At 37.7% G+C, this 22,159-nt stretch overlaps 1 protein-coding gene across 11 annotated transcripts in view; it reads left to right on the forward strand.

The window, feature by feature from the left end:
- The first annotated feature begins 309 nt into the window (after nt 1-309).
- The window catches only part of DMXL2 (Dmx like 2), a 55,066-nt gene continuing 33,216 nt past the window's right edge, over nt 310-22,159 (forward strand). For 10 of the 11 annotated variants that reach the window (XM_040600402.1, XM_040600411.1, XM_040600404.1 and 7 more), the window contains exons 1-12: nt 310-531; nt 9,213-9,338; nt 11,050-11,121; nt 11,807-11,885; nt 12,522-12,678; nt 13,618-13,684; nt 15,497-15,675; nt 16,373-16,556; nt 17,553-17,727; nt 18,486-18,719; nt 19,833-20,110; nt 20,292-20,988. In XM_040600402.1, the coding sequence (XP_040456336.1) occupies nt 445-531; nt 9,213-9,338; nt 11,050-11,121; nt 11,807-11,885; nt 12,522-12,678; nt 13,618-13,684; nt 15,497-15,675; nt 16,373-16,556; nt 17,553-17,727; nt 18,486-18,719; nt 19,833-20,110; nt 20,292-20,988 (2,335 nt within the window). In that variant the 5' untranslated portion in view covers nt 310-444. The remainder of the gene's footprint in view (nt 532-9,212; nt 9,339-11,049; nt 11,122-11,806; nt 11,886-12,521; nt 12,679-13,617; nt 13,685-15,496; nt 15,676-16,372; nt 16,557-17,552; nt 17,728-18,485; nt 18,720-19,832; nt 20,111-20,291; nt 20,989-22,159) is intronic. The other variant, XM_040600406.1, reaches the window with a different exon arrangement.

Consider the following 22,159-nt stretch of genomic DNA (forward strand, 5'->3'; position numbering starts at 1 on the left):
GCGAGCGGCCCTGCCCCGTCTCACCTGGAAGCGCCAGCCCGGCGCGCCGCATGCCCCGCTCCCGGGCCGTCCCGCCCCGCTCTCGTTTAAACCCCGCGCCCGCCTCGGGCCGCGCTGCGCGGGCAGCTGCCGCCTCGCGCCCCCTCCCGGCGGGCCCCGCGCGGGCAGGCTGGCCCGAGCCCCCGCCCCCCCCTCTCGCCTTTCACTGGCTGGCGGGCGCGCGCACCGCGGCCCTCCCCGAGGGCGGCTGCTCGCGCAGTGGGCGGTGCCTGCGCGGGCCTCACCTGATTCAGGCGCTTCCCGGCGCGTGCGCCGCCTCCCGCCCCTTCCCCGGCGAGCAGGGCCCGGGCCCTGAGGCGAGCGCCGAGCCATCCGGGTCTCGGCCGGCGGCCGCGGCGCTGCCGTCCCCAGGAGAGCGGGGCGGGGAGTGGGGGGAGGGCCGCCATGCATCTCCACCAGGTGCTCACCGGCGCCGTCAACCCCGGGGACAATTGCTACTCGGTGGGCAGCGTCGAGGACATCCCCTTCACGGTAACGGTGGCGCTGCGGGGGCGGCCGGACTGAGGCGAGCGGCGAGGGGGGAGGGGGCTTGGTAGGCCTGAGGATAGCGGTGGGAGGGACTGGAGGGGATTAACCTGCCGGGCGGGGGCTGGCGGCCCTCGCAGGGTCAGAACCGGGCCGGGCCAGGCGGGGATTACGAGCGGGGGCCGCGGGTGGTTGGGAGCCGCCGTGTTTACTGGTGGGGCGGGGGGCGCGCTGCTTCGGGGCGCTCCCGGGCCGCAGGGTGGGGGGAGGCAGCCGTGACCCCGCCGCCTCCTGCGGCCCCGGGCGGCGCCTTGCCGCTCGTCTTCCCCGGGGGAGTTCCGGGGGGGGCAGGGTCCGCCGGTGCGCCCGCCGCCCCGGCCGGTGCTCGGTGGGCCCTCTGCATTCCCGTAGGGAGCCGGCGAAGCCCCTCAATTGGCCGTCCCCAGATTGTGCTGGGTGCTTGCTGCATTTTTTTTTTTTTTGAGTGTGTGTGTATGGTCCTCCTGCAAAGGGAAGATACTGTTGTACTAGGCTTCTTAAGAAGCCTATCCACTACTGATAAGCGTTTGGCCTCAATTACTGTGGTTAATAAAACACAAATTTGTCAAATGTTCCTCTTAAGCTGGAAGAGAAAAGCAATGGAAAGAGATACACTAAGTACATTTCAAGAGTCCAGTAGTCTATATAATAAAATCCGTTTATCATCCACGGGCTATTGCTGTCTATTCCAATGTCAGTTTCCAGTTTTTTAGCTTGTGACATGCTTGTCTGATTTTAATGAATGATCAGCTTCTGTGGTGTTTTGCTTACTGTCGTCTAATCAGTATGTAATTATTTGGGGATGAATTGTCTCGTTAGATTTTGTATTAACATTTACAAGATTATATCCCAGGCACAAACCAATCCCAATCTAAATGATATAGAGCATCATGTTTAGTCTAAGATAACTGTCAGCAGACTTGACAAATGTTTAAAGCTTACTTTCCATTATCACAGATGTCTAATTTCAGTAATGAATGCTTGAAAGTCTTAAGAAATAAAAGATGCAATGTCTGTCTTTATTTTCCTTGTTCTGCTGCTATGCAGCCATACTGCTATTAAAGGGACCTCTGTTACTTTTGATATTTATATAAGTCATTTACTCTTATTCATATTCTAATGTGTTTCTTTTTACTGTGACAATTTGAAAAGTCAACTGCTATTATGAAATACAGCTTTATGCTAATTCTCATAATAGGTTTGAAAACATCAATAATGAATAATATATATTATCATTCATACAAGAATTTTCCAAGAACAAAAGTCACGTTTTACATGAAAAATGCAGAATCGTTTGGTAGCATGTTGATTATGAAACTGCATATAACAGACCTCGCTGTCTTCTCTGGGTGCTGCATCTAATTTTTTATAATACAGTAAAGAAGGAACTAAAGGGATAACTGTGTTTTAATAAATGTATTTTCTGGACTTCCACAGCTCAAACTTTCATCTTCCCTTTTTCTTCTTTCTCTGTGGTATTATTTCCTGCTGTACTAGACCTTGATTCTATAGTAAACTGAATTCGTTAAAAACATCTGCTTGCAAAGCGTTTGGGGTCTTGTTTCCAGATTCTTAGGTAGCAAGTCACCTGTGTGGACTCTCAGTAGCATCATAGTCTGCCAACCACTGCAGATGGCACTTTTGTTAGTGCCTAACCTTAAATTCTGTTGGTCAGTATCAGTAACGCTGGATTGATACAGCTTTGTCCCACCAAGCCATTAAGCTGTTTGGAGTCATAACTTCTAGCTCAGATCCTGGAGCAGGATTTGCAGTTTAGGCAAGAGATAATCAGTATTGGTAACAGAGCCTGACTCTATAGACAGGCTATTAAGACCCAGTACCTGTCAGCCTCTAGAACACAACAGAAGCAGAGCAGTAAAAGGCAAGAGGTTAAGGGAGATGTACATAGTATGTGCTGTACTATATGAATCTATATGGAGCTAGGCTGTGGCAGAGGAGCCACTGTTTGAGTGCGCATGTGCTTGTTCTGTGTTTTGGCTGATGTTAGGGCATTCATTTTAAATGTGTGAGAACTAGTTCAAGATTGCTACAACTGATTCATCACAGGGACTTGAAAATATGGCTTTTTTGTGTGCAGAAATGAATCACTCAAAGTTACTCCACTTAACAGTAGCAAATAGCTTGGGTACATGTATATATGTATTCACTAGTTAATAGGTTTGGGCCTATTTCTTTTTCTGGAGGAGAAGTGTCCTCCTAGTATGAACTTGCTTTAGATGCTTAACTCCAGCAATCTTAGGGTTCTAAGAGAAGGAACACAGTGTCTTCTGATCTGATTAGGGGCACTGCAGTTCTGAGGTTCTTCATCCTTCTTTCCTCATTGGTTTGCTCTTGGCTTGTTTACGTGTCTTCTTGCTGGGAATAAAGGTAAACTTTTAATTTCTAAGTCAGTGTAGCTAGAGCTAAGATGATACCATACTCTGCCTCAACTTTGTTAAAGCTTTGGTGAAAGTCATCTAGTTATTCAGAGGAGAAAGGGAAAAGAAATAATTTTTCCATTCATTTTTCTGCTAAAAAACCTGCTAAAAACAAATATTAGTGACTCCATAAAGCAAAATGATTCCGAAGAAGCAGAGACAGTTGCTGTGGGTTGGCTACAGAGGTTTTGTCTGTTCTTTATCGGAAATGCATATAGTGTTCTTTTCTCCCTATGCTCCCACACCTGCCTGCAGCAATCCTGACATATACCTAGCATTTACCAAATAAGGGATGAAGCACAGAGATGTTTGCCTAACAAATTGGCTTGTGGATGTTGCATAGCTGTATCGCACCCAATCTAGCAGGTGGAGAACACACAGGAAAATTTATTTGAAGGGTGATTAGAAGCAAAATAGTTTCATAGTGTTGTTTTCTACCAGGCAGTCTCTTCAGCCTCCCTTCATTTGAGCTCAGAAAGGACATAAGCAAAGGGTTTAAATACTAGATGACAGAAGTTCTAGTAATGATTCTGTGCACCATTCAACTTGCTGTTAGTTCATGTTCTCATTTCAGCAAATCTTGTTAACTGTGTTGCACAAATGAGTTTACAGAAGGTCAGAGCTGAACTTTATGCAGAAGGGCCTTACAGCATGCACCCTGGCTAGACAGAAGAAGGATTTATTTTTTGAACCTCATAGTCTTAACTGTCAGCTGATAAGTCTTTAAAGGTAGTAAACTGCATTTTTCAAATCATGGTTGATTTCACTTAGCCTTTGTTGTTAAGCAGTTGTTTTACGTTGAGCCAGTTTCAGGCACTGACCCTAACTCTGAGTGGGCTATATGTTACCAGTCCGACATACTGTGATGTTGAGTAAGGTGGTTTCAAATAAAAATGATGAGCTGTTCTGATTCTGTTCATATGACTACTGCCCTTTGCCCAAGCTCAGGGTTGTTTTTTCCCCCTGAAACTCCAAACAGAATGTAGCTGTTTCTAAGGTCAGTCTAGGTATATATAAAGAAATACATAGGTATGTCAATTACCTAAAGGCTAGATTCTGGAAGTATAATTATTCTGAGCACTGGCTAGTGTCCCACAAGCAAAAGACTATGTATATTTACTTGTAAGAGGTATCAGTAAATGAAATACGGAACTCTAAGCATTATTTATGAAGAATCAGGGTATCAGATTTTAGGGGTGTCTGTACGTAAGAACTTTTCTGATATAAGTTAATTTTTTTCAATTCTGATTTTTCATTTTTGAAAAAGACTTCTTGGCATCTTCCATACCAATACTGACACATGGCCTGGAACTGTGTGGTGAATTTCAGAAGCTGTTGCTGATGAGTCTCCCACACCCATCTAAACTTTTTTACTTCATTGAAAACAGCAAAATCTTCATCCACACCTTTATGTCCACAAGACAGAGCAACTCAAAATAGGTTTTCTCTGCTGTTTCTCTACTTCATCAGTCTTGAAAAATTACTTATTAAAACACTTATTTGCAAATCTCTCTGTTATTTATTGATAATATGTTCTCCACTGTCATGTTTATGTGAACTGGATTGCAAATGCTTAACATCTGAATCCTTACTACGTTCTTTTTTTTTTTCCGAAGCTCTGTGTGTAAGTGTATTTTAAAGTATTTAATAATTAATTCATCTCAAATGTCAACTTAGGAAAACCTGTTCTACAGCCACAGGCTAGTAGTGGGTTGGGGTTTATTTCAGTTACTTTGCTAGTTCGCATTAAGTGTATGTAATTCTACTAGTACTTAGCAGGGGAGGAGGGAAGCGTAAATGTTGTGTCCACTGGTGAGAGTTTAGAAACGTTTCAGAATTCAGGTGTCTTCATTGCTAATAGGAAGGTGGAGGAATTTCTGATTCTTGTATGTGTACCATCCATAGCCAGAAACTAGGATAAATTTTGTTATAATAGAGGAGTACTATAAGGCCAATACTGGCTTTAGATCAAGTTTTAATACAGAGTTTAATTAACATAAATAATTTTAGATGTTTGTGAAATATTTTTTTTAATACCACTGTGGCCAATTCTGTTTCTTCCACATCATTTACTACCTTAAAATGCCTCTGTACACCCTAATAGTACATGCTGGAGCTTGAGGAGTTCTGGTGTAGTTCACTTCTGCCAAATTTGTAGAGTTGCAGATTATAGAAAGGGAAGAATACTATTTTTTTTATACAGAGAAAAATATTATATAGGAAAAACAAGAGGGGAATATGAAGGAATAATTGTTTCCCTATCTGTTAGTTCCAGTGTTAAACATTAAAATTAGAGAACCAGACCAGAAAACATGGGCAGCTGAAAGAGATGCATATGCTGGTTTTGTATTATCTGAAAATTGAGGACATAGCATAAACTCTTACAGTAGGACACTATGTCCTACTTCTGTCTGGTGCTCCTGCATTCAATTAGAGCTTTGTCATTGTTCATTTCAGTGGTCCCAGATCTTGACAGTTAAAGCAGACTTTGGCAAACTACAAATTATTAGTTGCCTATAGATCCTGCAAGTCATCCTTGCAATCTGGCAGTTTTGCAACTCCATTTAATTTTCTCTTTGAAGTTACCAGTGACGTTAGAAATGAAGGTTGGCAGATACTCCACATGGGTGGTTTTTACTGCACTTGTTTCATTCAGTGACTGCTTATAATTCTGTTTATCTAAGACCTCTGTGCTGCTCTCATCCATTACAGTATCTTGGCATCTTATTTTCCATCTTCCCTTTTTTGTGGCTTACCTATTTCCCGTTCCTTTTAATCAGGCTATGCATATTGTTAGTTTGTTGCCACAAATATTGAGGCCACTTACTCTGGCAGGAAAGACCTGTGGTGGCACCAGTGATCTTCCTGAAAGCGTTGTCAGCTGAGTCCTTAAAAGGAGCTACTGATGTGAAACATTATGACACTTCCCTATTCTTTACCAACATAGGGTGCTTCTACTGCAGTACTAGCTTAAAGGAGTGAAAGCAGAAAATGGAAAGAAGATTTAATAGAAATATGTTTTGTTCAAGTATAAACATCTTAATATATTGAGTATATTAGAAAAGCCTTATAAACACAATTTTTCCTTTTGATTAGTTTTATATATATAATGTGAAATACAGAAATATCTTTCGGAATAGAAAAAGTATATTGACCTTTTCTGTTTTGAGAAATTTGGAGACTACAAATGTGAAAAAGCGAATGTTTGTTTTAAAATGGGGGGACACCTTTTCCCAAAGGTAGGGTTATAATAAATGTACTTCTTAAATTTAAAGTAAATATACTTTAATATACTGTCAAGAAAGAGACACATTCTCAGAATAAATAAATAAATACACTGAGAAAATTACCCCAGAACCAAGAGATGGCACTTGATCAAAGAACCTAGAGCTGAAGGCTAATACTCTGCTGTTGGGAATGTGTACAGACTAAGGTCTTTAACAGAAATCCTCTCTGTTGGCCTAGGACACTTAGGTGTGCTGAGTCACTTGTTGGTGTGCTGCCAAACACAGGCAGAGTAGGAAGGATATGAGTGACAGTAAGAAGATTTTACTTAGGAGAGAGATCTCTACATCTTGATGATTCTTAAGGGGGGGGGGGGGGAATCTACTGTAAAACACCCTTTTAAGTCATAACCACCTTTTTACTTAACTTTGTAAAATATGCTAAGTAATGTAATTAGCCAGAAAAATACTGCTTTGCTGCTATAATAAGGAATGTGGATAGGGGACAGGAGAGAAGAGAAACGGAAATGTTTAAAAAGGAAGGTGCTAAATTATTTTGCTTCACAGAGTCAACAGATACACCCAAGTATGAAAGATTTTCTGTTTCATGCATTGTCAACAGTACACACACATAGAAACATGCATGTTTAATAACAGTAAGCATAAGGAAATTAAAGTTGAGAAGTCTTTGCCTTTCCCTTTATAATTTCTGAGACACACGCCTGTATCTCCTGCTAACAGGATTACAAGCAGTGATGATTTATATTTAATTTAGCTTCAGATTTGCAAGTCATCAATACCAACAATGAAAATACAGGGTATCAGAAAGGTTTAAGTCCTTGTTTGAAGTGAATCAATACCTTTTTTGTTTGTTTGTTTATTAGGTAACCATTCAAATAGTCTTTTAGTAGGTTTGTATTAGTAGTTATGTAGGCAGACTATTGAAAAGAAGGTCTTTCAATTCTTTGCTCTTTGGCTTGCCATTTGTAAATTGTAAAAAGTAAATAGTAGGGGAATCGCTTGTGAACATTAGAATTCTGAGTAAATTATTGGGACAAGAGGAGCTGCTTTTATTTTCCTGTCTGCTTATGGGCATCCACATCCTGGTCTCCCACCTTCTTCCTTCTTACCTGTGAACATTTGCTGGCCTATCCAGCATTCCACACTGCTGGTGGAGGCTTTTTTTGCAACAAATTCTGATATTAAAAAATACAAAAACATAACAAAAGACTTCCTGTTCAGTGCCGGAACTTATCTTAGACTATCTTCATTCTTTCTTTTACTTTCTGGAAATAATCCTATTCTATCTTAGTAATAACTTATTCCCTTCCAGACTGGGTCTAATAATTGCATAGCCTGTTTGTCAAGGAGCTAGAATATTCTGTTACATAGATAATCTCACTCTAAAAACAGTTTAGCCATTGTGGGTTTTTCCCCCCCCTCCTACTTACATTGTGAATAACTCCAGTATCAGTTCCTCAGAGCTTCCCAGAACAACAGTTGTGGGCTTGAGGACTCAGAGAACACTGTGTCACTTTATTTTTGTGAGATGACCTTGGAAATCTTTTAGATGATCTATGTGTTGTATGCAGTTTTCATTTTTGTGTGTGCAGTTTTATGGTGTGTTAATTTCTGAGGCCTGAGGAGTTTCTGCTTTGCTCTTTGGATTGCTGTTCCTTTCTTGTTTTTAGCAGTGATTGTACTTTCACTAAATTAAGCCTTTTTCTTCAGACTTTCTTACTTGTTGCTCCTTTCCAGAAAGATCAGAAGTAGACATAGAAGGTCACGAGACCTAAATTGTCCATTGTAGTTCCACTGGTTATCTTGCACAATTAATTTTGTGTGTCTGATAATGGTCATTGAGCCTGTAAATCTATAGAAACACTCACAATTTCTCATACACTTCTCAAAAGTAATACAGGTAGCCTTTAAACTGATGAACCACAAAGGAGAGGGCTAGGACTCAGTAATTTGGAAATTACTGTGAAAGAAGCAGGGGACAAGTTGAAATGACTTAAGTAATTTTGTACCATCTGAAATTGACTGTTGAGGACTTGCACTGTCTGCTTAATTCAGCTGTTGTAAAATTTCTGCCTGCTGTATTGAATCAGTGGAAAACTTACTTTAAGGAAAGAGACTTCAAGCTATAACTCTTTACTTTACAAAGGCTTATTCGTAGATTGATGCTAGGGAGGGATTTCTGTGCCTGAATGCTCAGTGGAACAAGTAATCTGGAGTAAACAAAATTTTTAGACTATTTTGACCCACTAGGACAGGTGGAAGTTGACAGACATGTATTTATTGTGCCAATAAAATGTGCTGTGACCTATCATTGTTCTATAACTTATTCTTAAACAAATTAGACTGTAGTGTGTATTGCATAAAATACAATATGTCCAAGACAAATCTTTGTTGGTTTACAGGCTTACAGTAATGTACACTTCTTAAAACTCAGAAAAGCCCAGAAACTGGATTAATATAGAAAGAATAACTTAATAGTCTTAAAAAAAAAAGTGGGAGGCACAACGTACATGTATTTTAAGAAATTTATATGCAAATTCAATAATAAGTGCACCTGAATAGTAAACTTTTGGTTGCCTTGCTGTAAGAGGCAACAAGAATTGGAGGCGAGGGGAAAACCCCAACTAAACCCTAAAAAAACCTCCACAAACCAAATAAAAGTAAAAGTACACACAGAGCTTAAGTTCTAGAGTAAGTTTGGAGTTTATTTTTTTGGTAGGGTTGTTTTTCTATTTTTTACTGCTTTTGTTTGTCCTGATTTAAAGGCTGGAGGATTTCTGCTTTGATACTTTGTTATTACTTGTTGTTTATTCTGCTTGTGCTACGGAATTGGCTAGGAATAAACCCACTACATAGTAACATTTGTTTCAATGGAGATTTTCACAGCTCTCAAAACGTCAGTCGTCTGATAAGAATTCATTTTAAAAAAATAAATTAATTTTATTTCTTTAAAAAAATATTTCAGGCATATGGCTCTGGTTGTGACATTGTTATTCTGGCAAATGACTTTGAATGTGTGCAAATTATTCCCGGTGCTAAACATGGAAACATCCAAGTCAGTTGTGTGGAATGCTCCCAACGACAAGGCAGGGTAAGGATTTTAATCAATTTGTATAGAATTAAAAAAATATAAATTGACTACTCTAAATGAAGTAATTAAACAGCAGCTTAATACATTAATAGTATTAATGAGTTAATTCCATGACAAAGATCAGTTTTACTGATCTGTACTTTCTGAGTAGCACCTCTTGTGTTACTCAAAGAATTGTTTCAATTTTATAGTAATTTGTTTTTTAGAGTAGGGGGTGGGGGTAAGGGAAGCAGGAGGCATCTTTTAACAATGGGGTTTGTTCCTTTGCAGGACCTGCAATAACAGGTCTCACAAAATGTGGAAATATGTTAGTTACACAGTATAGTATCAGAACTGGAATGGTACTAAAATTGTTATTGTCTCTGCCATTGTATACTTTCACCTAAATAAAGAAGACATAGATAAATCATTCTCATATATATATATATACACACACGTGTGTGTGTGTCCTGCAAAATAATGAACTAGAAATACTTTGTTTTTCAGAAAAGCTTAGGCATGTTTCATGTGTTTTGATGTGCTGCAGTGTGAGCCATCATAACTGTGTGGCCCCTTGACTAGCTATGTGGTTTTGGTTTTAATCCTTAAACAATGCTAAAGAATCACTTTAAATTGCTGAGAAAAAACTACTTTCTGTGAGTTAAGGTAGTGCACTGAGCAAATTTTGTTTGTTGGTTGTCACTGCCTACTAATATTAGTTAAAAATGTGTTGCATTATTGATAAAGCCCTAGTTAGGATTCGGGCAGGCTTAGCTGGCAAGGCTGCTGGCACTGCAGCAGTGCAGTTCCAGTAGGACTGGAAGAGTGACTCCAGCTGCAGAGGTGGCCCTTGCAGGATCACCATGAACCCCTGGGTAGTTTTGCGTTCAGAACTCTGAACTCATCATCTGTGCTTTTCTTTGGGAGTGTGTTGTTGCAACCTTGCCCCCAACTCCCCCACCCCCTGCCAGAGGAAATAAGATTTCATAATAAACATTGTGAAACTTTTACATCATTTCTATATTGAGGAAACCAGATCCTGAATAGGAAGAACATAAACAGTTTTTCTTTTAAAAATCTTCTATGGAAGAAAAAAGAATTTTAAAGATAGTCAAAAGTGCTCATAAGGATATGAGTATTAGGAACATGACCAGAAAAATTACTGTAAAGACTGTTTTGTGTATGGAGGCTTCTGTGAAATAAGTGGGTGAAAGAAATTGAGGGGTTCAGTTGTAGAAGTACTTCAGTTTTCCCATTTACCATTTGTCTCTACTCAAAATCTATTTTACTTCAAAATAAATTACATTTCCTCCTATTTCTTGTAATTGTTTATGATACAAAATGGAATCTGGGAACAAACTGAGACCCAGACACTAATGATTAAATAGTTAGCTGTGAAGTGGACAGAATGTGAGCATAAGTAGCAAAGGCATCAGCTTTCCCTTATACATTAACAGTAGTTACCCTAGAAGAATATATTAGATCTGATTGACAGTGTTTATCCCACTGAACAAGACATCTTCCTTAGAGTTAAAAAACCGGGCTTGTTCACAAGTATGTATTTTACAGCTTCCTTAAAGTATACCTGTAACACAGTTAATGACACTTGCATTAATTTCACTTTTCTCAAACTGCAGCACGTAGAAGTAGTACTGGAAATTATTTAGCTATTTTGGAATAGTACTTATCTTCTAACCTTACATTTTAAGTCTTCAATTTATTTTTTTTCCAGATTGCAGCATCATATGGAAATGCTGTTTGCATTTTTGAACCACTTGGTATAAATTCTCATAAAAGAAATTGTGTAAGTATGTGTTTCATGATTGTAATTTGGTTTAGGCTTTTAGAAGAGGCAAAATTCTGTCTGCCAGTTATTATATTACATTGGCACACAAAAGGCTAATAGATAAATGTTTTCTACCATCCGTAATAAAATTGGATGGGTACAATCTTTCACTGCATTAGCCTAACTGGGGACTGCACCCCTCCTTAGTTAACAACATCTTGTTCTTGAATTTTGTACTAGAATGACATGGTGACAAGCTGGTGTTTCTTTAACTTGAAGAGGTCGTCAGATCTGTTGTACAGAAATATGACTTAGACTTGTATATGTGTTACCCAGGTTTGTTTTAACAGCATAGCCACAGCCAAGCACCCAAGTATTAAGCATGTTCTCAAGCAGGTTTCACTGTCTTTGTTGCATCTATGCTGCCATCCCTTATGTTTCTGTAAATGTATGACCCAAGTAGTTTAAAGTAATCTGTAGATTTATTTGTGTGTGTGACAGTCCAGGTCTGGTTTGCAGGGCACTGTGATGCATTTATTTTTTATAAAACAATTAAATTATAAAAATTAGATTCAGCAATCTACCACTGGGTTCTAAACGTTTTTGCAACAAGCTTAATAGCAATTTCATAGAGAAAGAAAGAAATACCTCTGTATTTTGCTGATGATGTGAGAAATAATCCTTTACTGTTCCTTAACTACAGCAATTAAAGTGTCAGTGGCTGAAAACTGGGCAGTTCTTCCTGAGCTCTATGACTTACAACCTGGCATGGGACCCTCAAGGTAATGTAAAGTTTGTGAAGTATTTGTTCAACATTTGTAGTTAGGAAAACTTGAACACAAAGTATTTTTATTGTAAAAAAGTGAGAGCATGAATATGGAAATTTGAGATTATCTATTCTCAGGCAGTGTTGCATAAAATGTGAGGCTACAGTTAGCATTTGTGAAGATGCTGTGCCAAGCATTTGAGTCTCTCATGAAAGATCTTAGTTTCAGAATCACAGTGTTAAGTTGCTAACTGACTTAAATTACCATTGATAATCATTTAAATAGAATTTTATCACAATTAAAGTCAGCAATGTACCTGGACATGGATATTTATAAGATGTCCAAGAACATATATTTGTTTGAGACGTGAATGGCTATTTAGCATCCGCAACATTCATTATTGAATATGATTTACCATTTGAAGTCACCAAAAAAACCTTGATATTCTTTCTTAAAAGGCATTTTAAATTCAGAATGTCATAGTAAAAACAGCTGCATAATGTGAATACCCTATCATATTTAAAATGGACATTCTAAAGTTAGATTTCCAACCTGTTTTGAATAATTCTCAACAAAATATGATGACAGGCTTAATCTCTCAATATACATGCATCATCTTGGTTTCACAGCTTTGCTATTACTCACTTTCAGGTAACAGGCTGCTGACAGCAACTGACTTTTTGCAGTTGTGGGCCCCTCCATCTACTGACATTCCAGAAGAAGATGAAGATGAAGATCCTGACAATCAGATCAAAGATGATAAAGTTCTCCCAGTTCTAAATGACTGGAAATGTGTCTGGCAGTGCAAGTGAGTGAGAGAATTTTTATTTTAAGACAAATCGCAGTGCTACCTCATATATCAACCCTATCTTCTCTCCAAAACTGTATTTTAAAGTATGCTTTTAGATCAGCTTAAAATACCATAGAATTCAAACAATGTTAAGTTGCTCCAAATAAAAATTACTCACTTTTTCAAGCGAGCTATCACCAGATAACCTAGTCAAAGGCTTACCCAAACTCTAGCACTGGCAACGTATCAAAATTGTCCCTGTTTTCTCATCTTCGAAAGTAGTGCTGAAATACTGGCTGAGACGGAACAGAGGAGCAGTACCAGGCAGATATGCTACACTGATAAAGATGAGAGCTGCTTCCTGAACCTTAAGAAGAGGGTCCTGAAACTCTTTCTACCCAATTCTATTTGAGATCCCCGTTACAGAAGTTCTTAGAGATAAGCCATTCCTACATAGACTTGGGAAGCAGCTGTCTATGCACCCGTTTTCTCATGACTTTTTTTGAAGCTGTTTTAGATTTTGTGGCCACAAAGCACTATATTGGCTGCTTCCCTCTTTCAGACAGCTGACCCATAAGCTGTAGGCACAGACTAATAGTATCACAAGTTATTTTCATTTCTTCCTACTATTTGTCTTGGCTCCACTGGCAGTAGTGGAGCACATGGGACAAACTTCACTTCTGTGATCTCATTGGATCTAGCCTAGGCTTGCTGTACTTAAAGTAATATATTTAATGGGCTGGTTTTCTGTAAAACTGTGAAAAAACATGGGTTTTTTCACTTAGCAAATACTTCTTATGCTTTTGTTATTTCGAAAGTATGCTTAAAGCAACAACTATACAATACTAATATATTCATTTAAATAATGAATGGTAATACTTAACCAACTGAATACATATGGAATAATAGTACCGAATAAATAGACTTTACTTACAACTTCACTCTGGTGTTCTTTAGGACTGCAGTATCAGTACACTTGATGGCATGGTCTCCTGATGGTGAATACTTCGCCACTGCTGGGAAGGTAAAGAGAAAAAGAGTAATTACATGTTTGCGGTAGTTTGTATATGTTTGACAAAAGTAAATAATATAGAACAGTCCTGGACCATATACTCTGTCATATTCTGAGCTAAGTTAAATTATCATCTCATGTGTAATACTGTATTTTTTTGTGATTCCATTTATTTCAGCAACAAGAAACTGGATTTAGCTGTGTACTCTTACTGAATACTTGACAGTCAACCTGGAAGTACAGTAACAGTGATACAGACTTGTGTGTGTATATATATTTTTTTAGTTAAAAGTATATTTACATGAACTTTCAGATCTGCATAAGCATATTTTTCTGCTTATTAGAAGTAATGAGGATAAATATTAGGTCATGATGATAGAATACATACATATTTTAAACTGCATAAAAAATATGCGCACCTCAGTGGATAAATTAGAGAACATTTCCTACTGAGTTAATTCTGTGTTCAATTATCAGTTCTTAACGTCTCTTTCATATTTCTATATTAGCACCTTTTTGGCAAATTGCTATTCAAGTTAAGTTTTCAATTAATAATTCTCTTTAATAAAGTCACCCTCTCATTTGAGTGATTCCCTTTGCTTTTCAAGTCTGGATAGGTAAGGATTTATTGCTTGCACTTAACGTTGGTTGAAGAATGAGATGAATTTTAGGAACCTTTGTTTTCTTAAACTTACTAAAGAATACAGCTGAATCATGAGCTGCATTGTTTTAAGACTAAAAACATACTTACAGCACCTTAATAAACATTACATTCAAAATTATTGTTGTAAACAAATTGCCAAAATATGTGCTTCATTCCATATTTCTGTTTCCCATGAATATACTTTTATATAGCTAAGAATCTGATGAAATAAATGAGGCGTATTGTTCCAGAAGTAATTTTCTGTCTATCGGACAGCTCTATATTAGTTATTTCATGAGATACACAGCTTTGATCATAATTCTTAACAGGGTTGCCTGTCAGACTTCCTTCTGTGGTCAGATACTGTACTTTTTGATGCTTGTCAGGAAATACCGTCTTTTATCCGCACTCTGAGATTTGAAATTTATTATTTACTTTATTCTGTATCTCCATTCCTGCAGGAAGTCATGAAATGCAGGGCTGTGGCACCCAGCTTTGTAAAACTTCCTGTTGTCATGCTAGTAATGTTGACCTTAATTCACATAACTCCAGTCTCGCCAGCATTTGTAGTACTGCTGTGTAGTGATTCAGTTTAGTTTCAATTAATTACATCAGTGGTGCCCAGCCATTCAAGCCAGGAAGGTAGCATAGGTTGTGCTGGTAAAGGCCAAGGTTGTAATATGCATCTGCTCCTCCGTTGTGTGCCTATGCTCAGTGGGTGCAGCGCTTTCCATGAGTCAGGTGTCCTGTGCATGGGAACAAACAGGGACTTACAGTATGAATTGTCTCAGTGGAGAAATTGACTGTTAGTGAGCTTCATATTGTAGCATGAGTAGCAGCCTATTTCTGGCTTCTATCTTTGCAGGGAAATGGACATTTAAGCATGCTTATGTGCTATGCGGAAAATGCAGAGAAAAGTAGTAGGACTGGAAGAAACATTCCTTATGGGAGTGATGTGTTGTCCGCAGAATATTTCTTTAGCCTGCATTCCAGGATGCCATAAATTAAATAAGTGGTCTCAGGAAGGGCTTGTCTGAAAAACTGCAAATAGTTTTGGACCACAGATCAAGTTTTTCATGAAAGATACCAGAACAACAGTTTCCTTATTATTTGGGATTTTGGTTTTGTGACATTTTTAATTATAGCTAGCTAACTCCATGGTTTTTTATTACTTTACCTAGGATGACTGCCTCTTGAAGGTTTGGTACCCTATGACTGGTTGGAAGTCATCTCTTCTGCCCCAAGAGAATGAAGAAAAGAAAAAAAGCTCGGGGGTTGTCCAGTTCTCATTTGTTTATTTGGCACATCCTCGAGCAGTGACAGGATTTTCATGGCGGAACATTAGCAAGTACATGCCCAGGTGTGAAAGTTTTTGGTTTTTAAAAAAACAAGCAAGCCTTTGACTAAGTATTTTTTAATACTCTGCTTAAAGTTTGGCCATCAGGAACATAGATTTCTCAGGTTATACTTCAAAGAAAAACATATCAACGTCTTCCCATAAGCTTCTGTATTACCTAGTGCAATAACGATAGTCATGTTGACAGGTGAGATCTATTCTAAAATATGGTCTGAACTTCAGTGCCTTCTCAAGTTATGCCAGGGAGCATGGATGGTAGGGCTTTTTCTTCAACAAATGGTGCTATGACATTGGAAATAAAATATTTTTAAAAATTATTAGTGTTTAGTAAGCCATCTTTTGCACCTTTTTGTATACAGGTGTTTAGTTGTTTGATTTCACTATTTGTTATTCAGTAAAATTTATGCATTCTTCACATAGTCCAGCAAGTCAGATAGTTTAGGCAGAACTACAGTTTTAGAGTAACTGCTGCATTTATCAGATAATAACCATTCCCTGTTCCTGTGCACTCTTGCCAATAATCTGTGGGTTTATCAGCATGCTAAAAACCACTACTGACATAAAACCTTTAGTTGGAGGAGAGGCAGAAATTTGGATGAAACAATAACTACTAAATAGTTGTACGCTCCCCTAATTCGTGCTGCATCCATATAGCTAATTTACTTATATTGGGTAGTAACCATAATATGTCTATTGTTAGGGGTTTGGTCTGTAATGTGTTACTCACATCATGTCTTGATGGCATCTGCCGGCTATGGGCAGAGACGCTGTTGCCAGAAGATACTCTTCTTGGTGAGCAGATCTGTGAAACTAGCACTTCCAGCATTAGCAGCACCATCTCTCAATCTGGAAAGCAAAAGGACAAAATACAGCATGCACTAGAGGTACAAGTAAATACTTACTTTGTCATTTCTTTATTTCAAGATACTTAAATATTTCAAGCAGGTAGAAATCTAAGAATGTGTATTATCTAGTTTATATAAGCATAACAGGATAGTCTGAATTACTTCACATCAGTTTTTGAAAGTCTACTACTAAACATTGAAGAAGTCAGAGACCTTGCAATTCTGAACCTAAGCTCTGTATTCTTAAAACTGAATATACTTTTTCTATAGCTAACTAATAGTGATGGGAAGAGACAATGTTTAATGAGGAATAGTAAATGATGGTTTCATTCTGAGTGGGTCTGGAAGTCTGTAATTGTGAAAACAGTGGAAGCAGTAAAGTTTTGGGGTTTTGTAATTGTTAGTTATCCAATTTGATAATTGCATTTCCAAAAGGTGGTCTCTAAATTTCAATGGCAGTCATGTAAAGTCTTTTAGGTTTTCCCTTACTGTGAACTTCTCAATATAAAATCCAAGAAAGCAAAACCCAAAAAAACCAACCACCCCACCACTCATTTGTAGACTATTACAATCAGACCAAGTTTTTACTTCTTACATATCATGACCATCAACAAATAGGGAGAGTGGAACAAAGTATGCTTTGAGCTGTTGAATCAGTTGTGCTCTCCACATGCTGTCAGCAGTTTTCCATTACACAAAAATAATTCATTATCAAATGATATTGCAAAAGTTACTGCTTGTAGACTGTTGTAATCTTGTTTAGGAATGTTACACAGAATAGTGCATACTTCTGTCTTCTTATTGGAGCGGATATTAAAGGAACTTTCAAAAGACTGTTAGAACAGCTTTGCCTTTGACCAGAACTGATGTACATAAGTGTTACTAATCTCTGTTGAAACATGTTTAAAATAATCCTTTTGAAATTAGTCTTCTTAAGTAGAAGGAAGTTAAAAAGCTTTAGGCTTTGTATAAGTATGAATTTTTACCTTACTGTTTTCTAGTATTTCTTAATTTATTTTTTTATAACTGTACTAGACAATTCACCATTTGAAAAATATGAGAAAAGGACAAAGGAGATCTTCAGTTCTTGTTACCCACACAGATGTATTGCCAGATCAGCAGGGTACTCATGAAGTTCAGCGTCACATTTCACATCACGCAAATGCACTTGGTCACTTTCATATAGCAGCAAGCATCAACCCTAATACAGGTGAAATAAAATAATTTATTAACGTATAATATATTTGCACAAAATGAAAAAAAAAAAGGGGGGGGGCTGAGATTCACATCTTTGCTTTGCTTAAGCAAATACAGGGAATTTGTAGGACGACTGTTGTTTCACAAGTCTGTTACTTGGCGTATAGTTTTGTAAGACAAATGAGGCTGAATTTATTCTGAATAACTTCAGCACTTTTAAAATCCAATTAAATTCATCTTTACATATCAGAAAGCAAGAGAAACCTAAATTTCAAGTCTGCTTGGTGTTGTTTGGATTTTGGGAAGCAATGGTTTATGATGAATAGTATTTGCATCCTACAGAATATGTACTGAATGGTAGAAGTTATACCAGACTTTTTGGCAGGAAACAGCTGCTTTTTGTAGAGTAATGCAGCCTGTTTTAAACCAGGAAAAGATTAAAGGGCAATCACGTACCTTACCTAAAATCTGTATGAAACGACAGTACTGCAACATATGAAACTGAGCAATTGGAACTGTTGAGTATCATTTTCCATTCATATAAAAATCAATTTTCATGTAAATTTATTGATGTTAAACTATCTTTACTTTTTTTAATTACAAGTGCATGTAGAAATTTGATCTGCATCTTACCTTTTCTAATCTTACAGGCACAAATTGTTCTCTCTAAAATAAGTTAAATGTCTTAATTAAGAAATATCTCTGTGTGTATATATGTAAAGATGAGCAGTTTAATATATAGCTTTTTTATTTGTTTAAAAATGTCCACAGATATTCCATCAGTCTTGGCTGGAACAGCTTTTAATATAGATGAAGGAAATGGAGGCTTCGTTGTTCACTGGTTGAATAATAAAGAGTTTAATTTTACATCCTCTATTGAAGTATTTATGCAGCGTCTCAGAAAAATTTCTGAACAACAACTAGAACAAGATTTTGATGCTGAGGTTGAAGAGGAAGAAGAAATGGAAGAAAGAGAGAGAGGTTTACATATGAAATTAGATCATGGTTAGTAATACTGAGAAATGTAGCACAAGAATTATTTTGAAGCACATTAATGCAATAACACAATTATTTAGCACAAGTATTGTAAGTACTAACATTTTATCACTGATCTAAAATAAGTAAACATTTACAGCTGAAATTTTGGCTGCTGTAATTGTAGGCATGAAAAAAATCCATGATGTACTCTCTGTTGGAACGCAATAGTTATATACAAGGTGAAAAAGACAGGTAGCTTTTGTCTTTCACTTCCATTTTGGATGTATTCCACTGAGGTATGAAATTACGACTAAGACCTGCTCTCTATTTACTTTACAATCTGATTGTCAGTAATGACACACCGATTTATGGTAAGCTTTAAGAAGGGTTAGACATAGCTCCATTTTAATGCTTCCTGTGCTGGTAAGATTTAAATCTTAAACCTTAGATCACCTGATGATCCCAACTGTAGCTGTTCACAATGGAGGGACATATTTTGAAATTAATGTTGGAAAATATATCCTACCAGAAATACTTTACACTGCTGTGGGAGAGTTACTTGGCCAGTAAGAATGTGTAAAAATAAATCTTCTGTGGAAATGTCCCGGGGTTAAACCACAAGAAACCAGTAAGACCAATTAGTGACAGTAAACTGATGATATATTGTGTCATTTATAATGCTTAGGTTCTTAAAATCTAGATTACCAATGCAGTAAAGTGTGTGATAATTCTTCCTGAACGTGCAATACGTACTATTTCATCAATGATTACATACCATATATTTCATTATTACCTTAAAAATACAACACACACCCCCACGTTAATTTGGAACCAGCATTGATATAAAATGTGTGGGTTTATATAATTGACCAAAATAGTCTTAGGCAGGGCATTACTCTTAAGTATCTGTATTTTTACAGTTATATTTATTACTACTTGTATTGCATAAAGCAATAGTCAAAGGCCAGAGCCTCACATTTATGTACAGACAGACCAAAGAAAGATGCTTCTACTCTCAATGTGCATGAATGTTCTTATCTGATAGTACTACTAGCAAGTTAAAAAATACCGTGTTTTGAATAGAAACTGAAAGAGAAATCTTTGCAATGGATAAAATAGCACATTTCTTTTTTGTTGCAGACTTGTCTATAGATAGAGAATCAGAGACAGGGACTGGTACAGGCTCTTCAGAACATGAAGATGGAGAAAGAGAGGGAAGCCCTAAAACATCTCTACTAGCAGGCCCATGCATGCCTCTTCCAACAGTTTTGTTAGATCGGAAAATTGAGTTGCTCCTAACTGAATGGAACAGAAATCCAGACATGCTTTTTACTATCCATCCTGTTGATGGTACCTTTTTGGTGTGGCATGTGAAATACTTGGATGAATACACTCCAGGCATCTTTCGACAAGTTCAGGTATTGTGTCTTTGAAATTGTTTCAGTATTTATGATCTTAATCAACAATCATTCTGTCCTTTCTTTTATAACTGAACATCAGTAAGAATTTAAGTCTTCCTGTGAAACAGCTAACATTTATTCAGACTTACACTGAGTTGTTGCTATTCTAATTTTCTTTTTTTTTGTTTGTTTTCTTTAGGTTTCATTTTCTTCTAGGATTCCTGTTGCATTTCCATCAGGAGATGCTAGTTCTCTTAGCAAAAATATTATGATGTATGCTTGCCCTGTCTTTGTAAAAGATAACAGTAATGGTGTACATCAGAAGACAATGGACTTTCCAGATAAGACTCTAGCAAGTAAAGGACCAAGCTCTGCCCAGGACAGTGCAAATGTGAATATAATTTCTCCCATAGTAATGATGATTTCCAAACATATAGATGGCTCTCTAAATCAATGGGCAGTTACTTTTGCTGATAAATCAGCTTTTACTACTGTGCTAACTGTATCACATAAGTTTAGGTACTGTGGTCACCGTTTTCATCTCAATGATCTAGCTTGCCACTCTGTTTTACCATTGCTGCTAACATCTTCTCACCATAATGCTCTGTTAACTCCTGAATCAGACAGTTGCTGGGACTCTGACAGGATAAACAGAATAATGGATCCTATTAAACATGTGAAAGGTTCTTCTAGGCAGCAACTTAAAAATGCAGCAACCCGTACATTCCATGATCCAAATGCAATCTATAGTGAACTGATTCTATGGCGTGTAGACCCTATTGGACCTTTGTCATACACTGGAGGAGTATCTGAATTGGCTCGAATTAACTCTCTTCATACCTCCGCTTTCTCTAACGTAGCCTGGCTTCCAACACTTATTCCCAGCTATTGCCTTGGTGAGTATACTTCCTATGTTTCCATATAGAGTTAACACTGTGAGTCATAGAATTAATTTGTTAAAATAAATTACTATTGTATTGTATTTGGAGTATATTTATATTAACTTTTCAGCAATTTCCTTGCATCATGCAAATTAAGCATTTTTATTTCATTCGAGGCTAAGCCACTCCAAAATGTTTCATCTGGTCTGAGTGTGTCTGTAGTTACTGTGGATCAGCAGACATTCAGTAACTTCTTTGTGTGAGGAAGCAATCATTGCTTTCACACAGAACAAGACTATCCCTTTCCTCAGTGCTTTAGGCAGCGTCACTGAGTGGTCCATGCATTGACGTGGTATTAATAATACAGATGCTCCAATGACTTGGGCATCTGGGTTGTTGGCCATATACAGCTGCAGGAGGCAGTGAGTTGAACTGAACTGGTATTTGGACCACTTGACCATCTGAATCATTGGGAAAGATTTTCAGCCAAAATTTACAGTAGCAAAATCTTCTAACATGCTGGCTAAGAACTCTGCTTAGAAGATCCTAAAACAATACCAAAATTCTTCAGGTTATCAGTGGTTTACAGAAGTCCAGCTAGAACACGGAGTATTTTTAAAGAAAGACTACATTATCTTTACAGAACTGCAGACAATGTTTTTTCAGAGGTCAGGCAGTACAACATCTGATGCGTAATGCCCTAGGACAATTCTTTGGGGTTTGTATTTAATTTTAGGGCTTTCTCTTGCAGTTAGGATAATTGTCTCTAGAAATGTTACTCCATTGAGCCCCTCAGATATTTATTTTTGAGTTATCACAAAGATGCTGTTGTAGTAGTTGTCATCTTTGTATACAGCACTAAAAATGTCATTTTGCGCTGGATGTAACGTTAAATTTTATACTAATAGTGCCAGGTTATTTTATTATGCTAAGGCAAGCCTGACCTTTGCAATGATTAAATGGGTGTCAAAGATGTTATATAACCTCAAAAATCCTAAATAATAAATGCGTAACATGTCTTCGATTTAAAATAGAATAAATCGGTTTTCTCTGCTCACACAGTAACATTCTGTGCTGTCTGAATCTCACAAAGCTTTCTAAAGAAAAATAACTAGTTGTTTTCCTCTTATAATGTAAGATGAAAATGTTTATTAGAATAGAATACCTTGTGTCAAGCCTGTTCTAC

Source organism: Falco naumanni, chromosome 7, assembly GCF_017639655.2.
Source record: "Falco naumanni isolate bFalNau1 chromosome 7, bFalNau1.pat, whole genome shotgun sequence".
In the NCBI taxonomy this organism is placed as follows: domain Eukaryota; kingdom Metazoa; phylum Chordata; class Aves; order Falconiformes; family Falconidae; genus Falco; species Falco naumanni.